Raw genomic sequence first — 11,687 nt, 5'->3', positions numbered from 1 at the left:
CACCTAATGATTGTATTTTACAGCACACGCTCTTGCTATACAACTTTCATTTCTAGTGAAACTTAGCCAGAAAAAAAAAAAAAATTCAGAAAGCAGCGATAAGAGACCGAAAAGGAAAACCATGACTAGGTGTCTGCAACAAGTGCAGAGAGAAAAGAAGACTGAACCCATTTGCCTAAAGAGTTTTTTGATGTAAAGACTTCATTTTGAGGCCATCACTCATGGCATTGCTGCAGATTGACCATTGCTGATAGCTTCAAACAGAGAAGCTAAGGGTATCTGCCAAATGTAGAAGGCGATAGCATAGCTCACTTTTGCAGCAAATATTCAATCATGTCCTAATAAATCAACTCCACATAGAAGATCAAACTTCCATGAACTTGTCAAAAACAGATTAACGCTTTCAGGAATTTGCTTCCACTCATAATGGTTTCATTTTCCGTCCACAAACAGACTAAATAATAGAAACTTGATTCCTCCAGTTCAAATGACATGATTCCATCTCAAATGTACACAACAAGAGCGTTAGCATTTTTCACCCTAAACCATTTGTAAATGTCAAATGGGCTTTTCACCAGGAAGATACGACGGTGATCCACCTTCAACTTGATTCTTTTTTCGATGAAAGATGCCACTGATATTAGGCACAATTGTTTTTTTTGAGAGAGCAGACTTCTCTTTCTCCAACTTACGAACCTCCACAACTTTCTCTGATGGGTAGTGCTTTTGAATCCTATAGTGGTGAGGTGATGATTCAGATGACATCTCCGTTTCAGCTAGAATTCGGGCTGCAGCTTCAGCCGCCTTCTTCTGCTCTCGTTCACGCCACCTTCGGAGTTCTCCCTCTACTGCCCTCTTAGCTGCTTCAGCCATCTCTGCCCTCTTTAGAGCCTCTTCAGTTGCAGCTTTCATATCTTCGATCTCCTTCTGAGTTGCCTCCAACTTCTTCAGGGCCTCATTTTCACTAGCTTTCACAGCCTCAACCTGAGCCATGGCAGCAGCCACTTTCATTTCTGCCAATGTGTCTGACTCCTCAACTTTACGACTCAAAGACTCGAATTCTTCTTTTGAAAGGGTTATATTGGCACCAGATTCGGAAGTAGATGCACGTGCAGCACTAGCTCTCTCAGACAACGTCTTAATCTTATCAAGGGCCCTTGTCTCAGCTCCTTTTGCTTCTTCAGCTTCTTCTAGAGCAGCTCTCAGCTTCTTCTCTGCTTCTTCAAGTGCAATCTTGGTGGCTCCAGCTTCCTCCTTCAACTCCATAGCTTTGTTTTTCATCTCTTCTGCTTCTTGTCGCGCATTTTCTGTTTCCAAGGATAGCTGGTGAAGACTTGAGATCATTTCTTCAGAAGCACCTCTTATTTTGGCTTCCTCTACAATGCATGCTTCAAGCTCAGACTTGGTCTTCTGGAGTAAGACATGCAAATTACCAGCAATGGATTCTGTCTCTGCTTCCTTCTCCTTCAGTTCAGAATGCTCTTTTTTCACATTCTCAAGCTCCACTTTAAGAGACTCCACCAAGTTTCGCAAGGAGCTTTCCTCTTCTGCTACTTTCTGCAATGACCCCTTAGCATCGTCCAACTCTGAAGTCACAATTCTCACAGAATCTAAATCTGAAGCCTTTGCATTTTCCAATTGCTTCTGCAAAGCTGCAATCTCACTCATTGTTTCTGTCAATTGGGTTTCAAGATTCTGAGTGAGTTGAGGATCAAACTGGTTCCTCAAAGCAAGCAATTTCTTGGCTGACTCTTCCAGAGTAGCTTTATACGACTGCCTCTGTAAATCTTTTTCGGCAAATACCTTTGCTTGCTCTTGCTGGGCTTGCATAGTTGCAAGCTTCACTTGGCCAATAGATTCCTGTACCGTTGAAATTTCCTTAGAGAGCTCACTAACTCTCTCCATGTTTGCTTTGGCTGAATTTTCTGCTGCTGCTGCAAGATTGAAGGCAGTAACTTTTGCTTCCAAGGTTGAATTGCAATCCTGATGAATTTTCCTTAGCTCTTGCTTTGCAGCAGCAAGTTCAGAAAACACACTCGTGTACTTTTCCCTTTCAGTTTCTAAGTCTTGATTCCTAGCACCATCAGAGCCAGAAGGATTGCTACAATTAGATTCCTCAATTTGCTTTGCCTGAATCTTTGCAGCTTCTGTCACCTTGATTGCTGACTCCTTGGATTCAATAACAACTTTGAGTTTGTGGCTGAGATCCTCAACAGTTCTTTTTGCTTTTTCAAGCTCAACAAATGCTTGGGCCTTAGTATCTTCAGCATTCTTTAGTTGATCCTTTAACTTGTTCAGCTCTCTTTGGGCCAAGTGAAGCTGTGTCTCCTTGGCCAATACTCTCTGCCAATTAAAACAGCAAATATATGTAAAAAAGCACCTCAAACTGATTAGGAGATAAATATCTATATCTACCACCATATATATTAGCAGGCAACTATCAAGAGAAAAATTAAGCATCTTTCAAAAGTAGAAGAGAATGAATATTAATCATCAACACATTATCAGTCGATAGCAAACTTCAATTATGTTAAAATACAAACCAACTCCAATTATATGAAGATATAAACCAATCTACATAAAAGATATAAGCTCTTACCTCTGCAGAATGAGGTTTTGGCTTCCTGATGGAAGGTTTTTCCCCCGAGAAAGCACCCTCACCGAAGAGGGTGACAGCATCTTTAACAGATTGAAATGGTGCACTGGTGTCTATCTCCCCCACCTCCGCCCTAGGGGAGTCCGTACTGTTTTGACGTCCCTTTGCTACCATACTGCTTTATTTTGTTTGTTTCTAAGAAAACAATCAAAAAGAATTTCTCAGAAATCAAACATATCATCACCCAAAGTTCAGAACTCAGCAGCTAGAAGGAGAACATCCTAAAATTTCTTCTACTTCCTTTTTAAAAAAAAAAAAAAACTAAAGAATATTCCCAAAGCGAATAACTGCAAAGATCCATATAGTACATGCAGGAAATATTGACCTTAGCCTACTCTGCATAAATTAAGAACTAGCATGTATCTCATCCACAAGTGTGTGTCACTAAATCAGAAAACAGAAAAATCTAATAGAACTTAGGAGTCAGGACTTCATCTTCATTACATTCAAACAGCAATTATGCTAAAAGCTTCAGTTAACAAAAAACTTGATGACTTTGAAAATCCCTACTGGCCATGCTCATTGTGGTTCAAAAAAACAATGTGAGCCCTATGCACTATCAAGTTTAGCTGTACATGAATTGTGTTATTTTCTACAACCATTTCACAATTCCTTGAGCAGACTATTGTTAAGTCTTTAAAACTTATCAAAACAAAACCTCATGGATTGAAGCAAGAAACAAAAGCTAGAAACAAGAAGTAGAAGAAAGATTAGCAAAATCCATACCAAGAAATCTTTCAAGTTTCTAATTCATCACACAAATAAATATAAATGTTACTGGAGCAACAAGAATTAGTGGGTACTTACCAATGTTTATCACTTTCTTCCAGAAAATTGACACAAATATCTTCACACTGATCTGTCGTAATACTATTTCCCTTTGATTTGATCAGAAATTCAAGCTCAAACCTTAATCCAACAACAAACAAACAACGAATTATCATAAAAAATCTATGCTTTTAGCAATAAATAATAGTTCGAGATAGTAACAAAATAGAGAGGTCACATCAAAAAAATCAAATTAAATGAAGCTGAAAATTACACGCAAAACAACAAAGGGTTTAAAAAGACAAATTGAAAACAAAAATGAAGCTAAAAAAACAAAACTTGCAAGCATAAAAAGAAAAAAAAGAACGTACCTTTACTTGACAAACCAGAAAACCCTAACCATAAAACCCTAGAAATCATCGAAAGTCAATATTAACAGCGGTCTTCACATGTCCACACAATATTGGGATCATCTTCACCGATCATCATGCTTCCCCTCGAGAACTCAAAAACAATTAAAAGAACAAAGAAAACCTTTTAATCTTTTCACTCAAACAACCAAACCCACAAAGGATTTTCTCAGTTGTGCAAAAATTCCTAAGAAATGAAAAATTTTCTCGACCAAGAAAGTTTCTTTTTCCCGGAAAATATTCCGGGTAGAAATCATACGGTTCGTTGTTCTCCCTGTATGTGAGAAACTGCAAAGAGTTGCAATCTAGAGAGAGACAGAGTCTTTGACAGAGTGAGTGACAGTTTGAAATTTCAAAAGCTGTTCGGCGACAAATTTTATATCGGCAAATCAGTGAAGAGAGAGAAAGAGAGACAGTATTGGAGTTTTACAAGACAGGGAAAGACGTGACATTCTCTGTTGTACCTTTTAGAGAAACTGAAGGGTATTTTGGTCTCAAATGTACAACGTGGAGAAACGGGTCGAGGGAACCACGCAACGGTAAATCTCTTGAATATAAAATCGGCATATTGGTTTAAAATAATTATAATTTATTTATGAGTAATATATTAGACATTTAAAAATCTCAAAGATTTCATGAAAAATAATATGACATACAGGGTTTAATTCAAAAATTTTTTTTATTTAGTTTAACTCTTTTAAGAAGGATTTAAGGTACATTTAAAAAAAATAATAACCTATAAAAGTCTGAAATACTTCTTGTATTTTAGTTGTGTCCACCTACGATGTCCTATGGAATTATTAACAAAATAATTTTTTTTATTAATAATATGAAATATTATATTAAATTTTAATGTCACCCGACACACATAAGAAAAAAAATCAACAATTATAGAAATTAAATTTAACTATGAAGACCAGTTTAGAAATTAGCCTAAAAAAGTTATTAAGAATTTGGAATAAAATTTTTATAAACCATGCATGGTAAATGTGAAGATTTTCATTTTTAATTTCATATCATTAATTGATCTTCTAAAATAAATTTCCTTCACTAATGATGATGTTGTAACTTTCGGACATAGTCAATTGGAAGTCACTATTGTCTAGAAAGTACAAGTGAGAGAAGCACGAGTAGAAATTTAGAGAAATGGAGTGCTGACTCGGCAGATGGCACCGGCCAAGGCCAATTATAAATTTGTAAATTATAATAAACAAAATTGAGAAATCAATTTTTAATAGAAATAGCTTCCGTTTTATTCTCTACTTCTCTTTATGGTCTTATATTCACACAAAAAGAGAACATAATAGCCAAAGGGAAGTGCTAGGTATTGGAATATTTAAATTATAATTTGATTCCTAACTGATATGATATTTATTTATTAAATAATAATTAAATAATTTTATAAATAATAAAATTTATTATTTAATAAATAAGTAACATATAATATTGAAATCTCTAATATTATTAAAACAATAAATAATAACAATAATAATATTTGTTAATGTTAAGAAATTATAACGTGGGGTTTTAGATATTCTCTCTCGACCAGTCAATGGCCATGAGATATGCGCATTCCATGGGCATCCAGCTATGATCTTCATTAATAATCCATCCATATATAAACTACTATTTAATTTCCTAGTTATAATAATTTTAAATTAGTATTAAAATTCGATTTATAAATTTCGCTCTCGTCAAGATCAGTATAAGAGATTTTGTTGAGTTTGAATATGTTTTACATAGAGATTGAGCAAGCAATGATTTGATTCAAAATTTATATATTATTTAAACAAGATTTTCTAGTAAAATTTGGTTTATATTAAAAATTAATTGTAACAATCTCACTCTAGAGACTTCATAGAGCAGTTGTAAGAAGTTGATTGGTCGCTTTTCTTTTGTCCGGAGAAGAGAATCTATCTTTAATGATATGATTATAGTTTTGTTAAACAACTGATAAATGGTGACCACTCATTTAAATATTTTTAGCCCTTTCTCTTACGGCAAAAAATTAATACAAGTGAGATTATTTTAAAATAGAAAATAAATGTAGATGGTACAAATTCTTCATTGAGCTCAACTGAAGTCTTCAAGTTGGGCCCGTCATTAAAGAAATTATTGGGCTTCCGCTTGAAGCCTTGCCCTTTTGAGCTTTTAACACTCCTTTAAAAGTCTTCTAACACCCTTTTCAATTTTATTCTCTAAAATATCTTCAATTTAACGGATTAAATATAAATCAATATACTAAAATTAACTATTTTACTATAGAATGGTATATAAGGAAGTTATTTCCTTTTAAGTTTCATCTAAATTCTAAAATATTAAATTTATCTTTAATTTTTTTATTATATAATTTATACCTTTATAATTCTAAACTCTTATAATTTTCTCAAAAATATTTTTAATTAAAATTAAAAAAGGCCAACAATAGTCGGATTCAACTACAAATTATAAAATAAAATGAGTATAAAGAATTTATTAAAAGAGTAATTTATCTAAGCGTTTAGTTAAATTTTTATGTAAAATAATAAATCAAATTTATTTAAATAATTTTAACTGAAAAAATAGTTTTATCAGACATTTTGGGGAATGTGAAAAAAGGCTTACTCTTTTCTGAATCATCGCAGAGGCAGATCCATGATGAAAATTTGCACCATGCAGTTCAGTTGCATGTACGCCACGTGTCGACTAACGACCTTTATTCGTTAACTTGACACCTCAGCATGAGAATTCCGGCACGTGTCAATTGAACGATTTTGGTTACCCCCGAGTTAAAAATATTAATAATTATCCATCCAATTTTTTTTTTTTTTGACAAGTCCATCCAATATTTTGAAATAACATAAACACAATAACGAAATTAAACTTTCTGATATTGTTTTAAAATGGCAGCCATCAAAGAAGCATATGATTCCGAGTGTAAGCAAGGTGGGGATTCAGCAGAAGCAGCAGCATCCAAGTTGGCACCACAAAGAAAATTGGATGATGATGAGAAGAAGATGAAGTATTCTGAGAAAAAAACATAATAATAAAAATAAGATTACAGACGCAACGTTGTATGAACAGCAAAGGGAGCACGAAGCTGTGAAATTTGAGAGCCAAAAGGATCAGATTGTACAGAATGACGATGACGATGATGGTTCAGGAGATGTGGCTCGAGACCGTCATCTCATGAAGCAGCAAGCTGACCACTTCAAATGCTTTTAGTTTTAGGATTTTTTTTTTCTAATTAAATAAATTGAGTGTTTATCAAAGTCCCCCCTTCCTTTTTTCCTTGAAAAATTTTCAATCATGTATTTTCTTACCGGTGACTTATGTGATGTATGGTATCGTTTAATTAGTTACATATTGCACTATATAATTACTTGTAGTTATCTTGAATTTATCACAAATTAATTGAATGATAATTGATAAGTTCACATGTAATAATTAGAAGATCTTGTTTAATAATCATGAGATTCGAGGAAAGAAAAAAAAAAAGAAGAAAATTCCCGTTAATTTGTTTATTAAGACTTGTTTGTTAAATATCTAAAGCCTAAAATTTCAGAAGTTCTTTTAAATTTGTTAACTCATTTTTATAACTTATATTTTTAGATATCTACATCACTACATCGAATAAAAAAAGTGAATATATGGTCTTTTATACTTGTTTGTTTGTTTGGTATAATTTACATTTTTAAATATTTATAATGAATAAATAAAGTACATTTTTGTAATTTTTATCTGAATATAATTTTTTTATATTTTAATGTAAATAAATATTATATTTAAAAATATCTTTATTAAATATCTTTATTTTTTAAACTATAAAATTTATTTATTTTGACTTATAAGAATATAAACGTTAAATAATTATATTTAAGATATTTTTTATTTATAAAAATAATCTAGATGCAATTACCTTTAAGGCTCCCTTTTTCTTTGCCCACTCTATTTTATGCGATTGTTCCTCTCTCTGCTTGTTCCGTGGCATTTCTTATTCTCAAAGGTACGTTAGATCCTCTCAAACAATTTTTTCTTTTCTTTTTTTTCCCCCTGGTCTCAAGGACACAAGAAATTATTTGCTAAATAAAATTTTTTATGATCAGTACAAAAGATAACAGTGGATTAACTAGGTGAGCCTTTGATTGAGACTTTATAAGTCTTCGGTTCTTCTAGTTAAGTAAATATATTTTTTCAGGGGATGAGCACATGGTACCATTTGCATATGTTTTCATAATCCAGAATGTATATAGCATATTTGAAGCACTGAGTTGTGGATATACACTCAAAACCTGGTGGAACTTACTAAGAATGCTGATCATCCGAAGGACTACCGCACTGTTTTTCAAATTCATCGACGTTATTATCAAGCGACTGAGGTTATCCCAAGCAAGCATTTACCGTCACTGCCAAGGTGGCGACAAAAGATGTGTTAAAAAGACATAAGCAAGAGATCATGGAGTTTGGAAGCTCGTCTGTGGTGTTCACAATTGCTGCAACACTTGCAATTCTCAATCTTTTCAGCTTAATTGGAGGACTATTCAACATCATTTTCCTGGATTTCGGAGCTTTACAAAATTTGGTCTCTCAGATGATTCTTTGTGGGTTAATGGTTTTGGTCAATGTTCCAATTTATGAAGCTTTGTTTATCTAGACAGATCAGGGTTGCTTCTATTTTTTTTGCTTCATTGGCATGCCTAATGCCTATTTATTAATTATAACAATTTCTACATATGATATAATTATAAGAATTACTTCATCGACGTTTTGAATTTTACTTAATAAAGAATTATCCAATATTCAAAATAAATACACAATTCTCTCAATTGCAAGTTCACATATTTAATGGAGAGTGTAAGGTCAAATATTGTTTCATAAAATGCTACTTTGTAGATGTTGAAAAAATAGCATATCATGCTATTTTGAGGGCACATTTTGAGTGGGTCCCACTTAGAGAAAGTGAAAATTCTTGTGAGGATCAGATTCTATTCCGTTAATACTTCAAAAATATAATTTTATTTTTTCAAAATGGTGCTTGGGTGAATGAGAAATTGTCTCTCAAAGTTTACCCTTAAAGTTAGAAATTTGAAAGGAAATAAGGCTTATCCCACATGGGAAAAAGAAGCCTAGGGATTAGTGTTTATATATAAACACACCTCTTTGAATTCAAACAAGTTGTAACAGTTTTACAATTATTTCTTGCTGTTATGCAATTCAATTTTTTGAATTGAATTGTTTAAATTCAATGGCTGTTACAATAATTTAATAACATATATTGAATTAGGAAATTCAATACAAAGCAGTTGTTACATCCTCACATGACTATAAAAAAGCACCCCCTCTTCTGTTTTTTGGACACTCTAAAAAAACCAGCACAAAGCACACTTGTTTTTTCTTCCTCCGTCTTCGTCGTCTGTTTTCTCTGATCGAGTTCGCTGTTGTGGTTCGTCGAAATTTTCAGCCTGTGCTTAGCCGGAAATTTGTGCCCGTTGTATCCTGGGAAACAGTTACCAGCAGACCTAAAGCACTCCAGTAGGTGGTAAATCTGTTTTAAGGATACTGCCCTGTGCAGGCCTCGGGTTCTATTTTATTTTTCTGTTTCAGTTTCCTTTCTCTTCTGTTTTGCTCTCTGTTTTCATTTGTCATTTCCAGTAGCTGGTTTTTGTTGTTTAACTACTGTGTAAATTGTTATCTCACTGTGTTTGTTATTCTCTTACAATCTTAAAACTCATTTGATGTACATTTCTTTGTCCTATGTTAGAGATAAAAGGTAGGAATGGCAAAATCTGGATTCGGATCCAGATCCTAATGAAAATATCAATATGATGCACTTGTATTTTGATTCGGATCTGAATCCTGATGCGTGCATCAAATTACTATTTTTATTTCCAAAATATGTGAATTCATATGCGGGTAATATCCGCACGAATTGCGGGTAGATGTCTTGAATATTCGAATCTACATAAATTAAAATTCAACAATTTACCTAATAAAATCAAATAAAATTCAATAATAATTCAACGATCAACAATTCAACAAGAATAACATACAACAACATCATAAATCTACAAATAAAAGTACCATAACATAAATCAAATATAAAAAATAACATAAATTCAAGTCTAATACCACTATTAAAGTCCACAAATAAACAAATCCATGTAGATTCCAAACTTCCAATACATCATGCGATATATTGTCAATCATCAAGATCACGCACTCCTTCAGCATTCATGATTTGTTCTGCAAACCATTGAAGTGGCTCACGATCTAACAATGAAAATACAAAAAAAAAAAAAAAAACATGATCATTAAATGCTCTGTTAGTGCAAAAATATAAGAATATTAAAATACACGAATAAATGAAATAAGTGATTTTACATTTAATTTCAATCCAATGCTAATTTTGAGTAGACATTAATGCCTTCCCAGTGTCTTAATGAAGTCTATTACAATGAGTACTCAAATGCGAAGTCTATTACAATGAGTACTCAAATGCCTACATTCGGTGCTGAAAGCAAACACAAAAGCAAAAGTAGACAAAGAATGACCAAGAAATCTCTAACAACCTCAGCAAATATCATATATTTGCCCTTATTATTCTTCCACCAAGACAAATATCAAAATTGCTAGTAGCAGGCAAAACTCCCTCATTTAAATCTACAACTTAGACTTATGTTGCAGACCGCCCAAGTTGCTAGCCCAATTTGCCCACCAAGAGCCCAAGACAAGGCCAAGAGTGCTAGCTTGGCCCAATTCTGGAAACTTCAAGGCAACTCTAGCACATTAGAGCTGGTAAATATCTAGAATACTCCACACATTTCCAGCACATGTAAATATCTAGAATTCTAGGCATGTGGTAGAATTCTCTAGAATCTCTAGAGCTTGGCAAGCATTCCCTATAAATAGGGCATGACATTTAGCATTTGAGAAACAAACTTAGAGCAAGCAACTTAAGCATTCTTGTAAGCTCTCTTGTAAACATTCTTTGAGTAATACAATTTCTCTCATTCGGCTCCATTGCTCTCTTCTCCTTAACTCTTCGAAAACCTCTAGGCTTAGCTAGTCGAGAAGCTCAAGGTTTACTTAGCAACATTTGGCAAAGGTTGTTTAAGTGCCGCACGGGTTTGCTGCGCAAAACACTCATCCCGTGATAAGTGGTATCAGAACTAAGGTTTGCACCCATGCAAGTTAGCTCACGAGCAATGACCAACCCTTTAAATCTACCACAAGAGGGCATTGTCTGTGTGGATGTTCCATCGGAACCAAGCCACGACTGTGAGGGAGAGCGCGCCCAAGGCAAGATTCGCAGCAAGTCCAAGGCCCCCATATGTGGACGCGTTGGAGCCTCGTGTAGCCACTCTCGAAATTGCATTGTCCGCCGCTCAAGACAACCTCGAAGGATTAGAGGAAAGAGTGGACGGTCTCAAGGGAGAATACATCGAGTTCACGGTGGCAACAAAAGCCCTCATCCAAGAGCAAGACTCTTCGAGGTAAGTTTCGATCTTTCCATGATGAGTTGCTAAAACTTCGTAACTTTGTTTAGGATGAACTACGCGTTGTCCATATGGAAGTGGATGAAGTCCACTTGGATTGGGCATGGCACAAACGAACACTCTCCGCTAGTCTAGCTTCCGCAAGCACGACTGATGCGCGACGCATTGACGTGCCAAAGCCCGACACCTAGGATGGCACACACAATGCCACAATCGTGGACAATTTCCTCTTTGGGCTTGATCAATGCTTCGATGCCATGGGTGTCCGAGATGAGACATCGAAAGTGGGCACGACACCCACCTATCTTCGAGGCGCTGCACAACTATGGTGGCGTCGTAAGCATGGCGAGATGGGCAAGGGCATTTGCATCATCGACA

General features: G+C 34.5%; 1 protein-coding gene across 1 annotated transcript; it reads right to left on the bottom strand.

Annotated features, from left to right (window-relative positions):
- Positions 1–312: 312 nt before the first annotated feature.
- On the bottom strand, positions 313–4,252 carry LOC18055190 (WEB family protein At5g55860). Its single transcript, XM_006452562.2, has 4 exons — positions 3,796–4,252; positions 3,464–3,565; positions 2,600–2,791; positions 313–2,343 (listed from the first exon to the last, which is right to left on the bottom strand). The coding sequence occupies exons 3-4, from the start codon at positions 2,768–2,770 to the stop codon at positions 559–561; spliced, it is 1,956 nt and encodes a 651-aa protein (XP_006452625.1). The 5' UTR covers positions 2,771–2,791; positions 3,464–3,565; positions 3,796–4,252; the 3' UTR covers positions 313–558.
- Between the last annotated feature and the right edge of the window lie 7,435 nt (positions 4,253–11,687).

The sequence above is a fragment of the Citrus clementina genome, unplaced genomic scaffold (assembly GCF_000493195.1).
Source record: "Citrus clementina cultivar Clemenules unplaced genomic scaffold, Citrus_clementina_v1.0 scaffold_1, whole genome shotgun sequence".
Lineage (NCBI taxonomy): Eukaryota > Viridiplantae > Streptophyta > Magnoliopsida > Sapindales > Rutaceae > Citrus > Citrus x clementina.
The sequence above is the reverse complement of the archived record's forward strand: the minus strand, read 5'-3'. Positions and strand labels throughout refer to the sequence as shown.

Excerpts from the sequence above, each read along its gene's own strand:
- LOC18055190 (XM_006452562.2), bottom strand. The coding sequence starts at position 2,770 with ATGGTAGCAAAGGGACGTCAAAACAGTACGGACTCCCCTAGGGCGGAG. Across the intron at positions 2,344-2,599 it reads CAAAACCTCATTCTGCAGAG|AGAGTATTGGCCAAGGAGAC; the intron begins GTAAGAGCTTAT and ends TTTAATTGGCAG.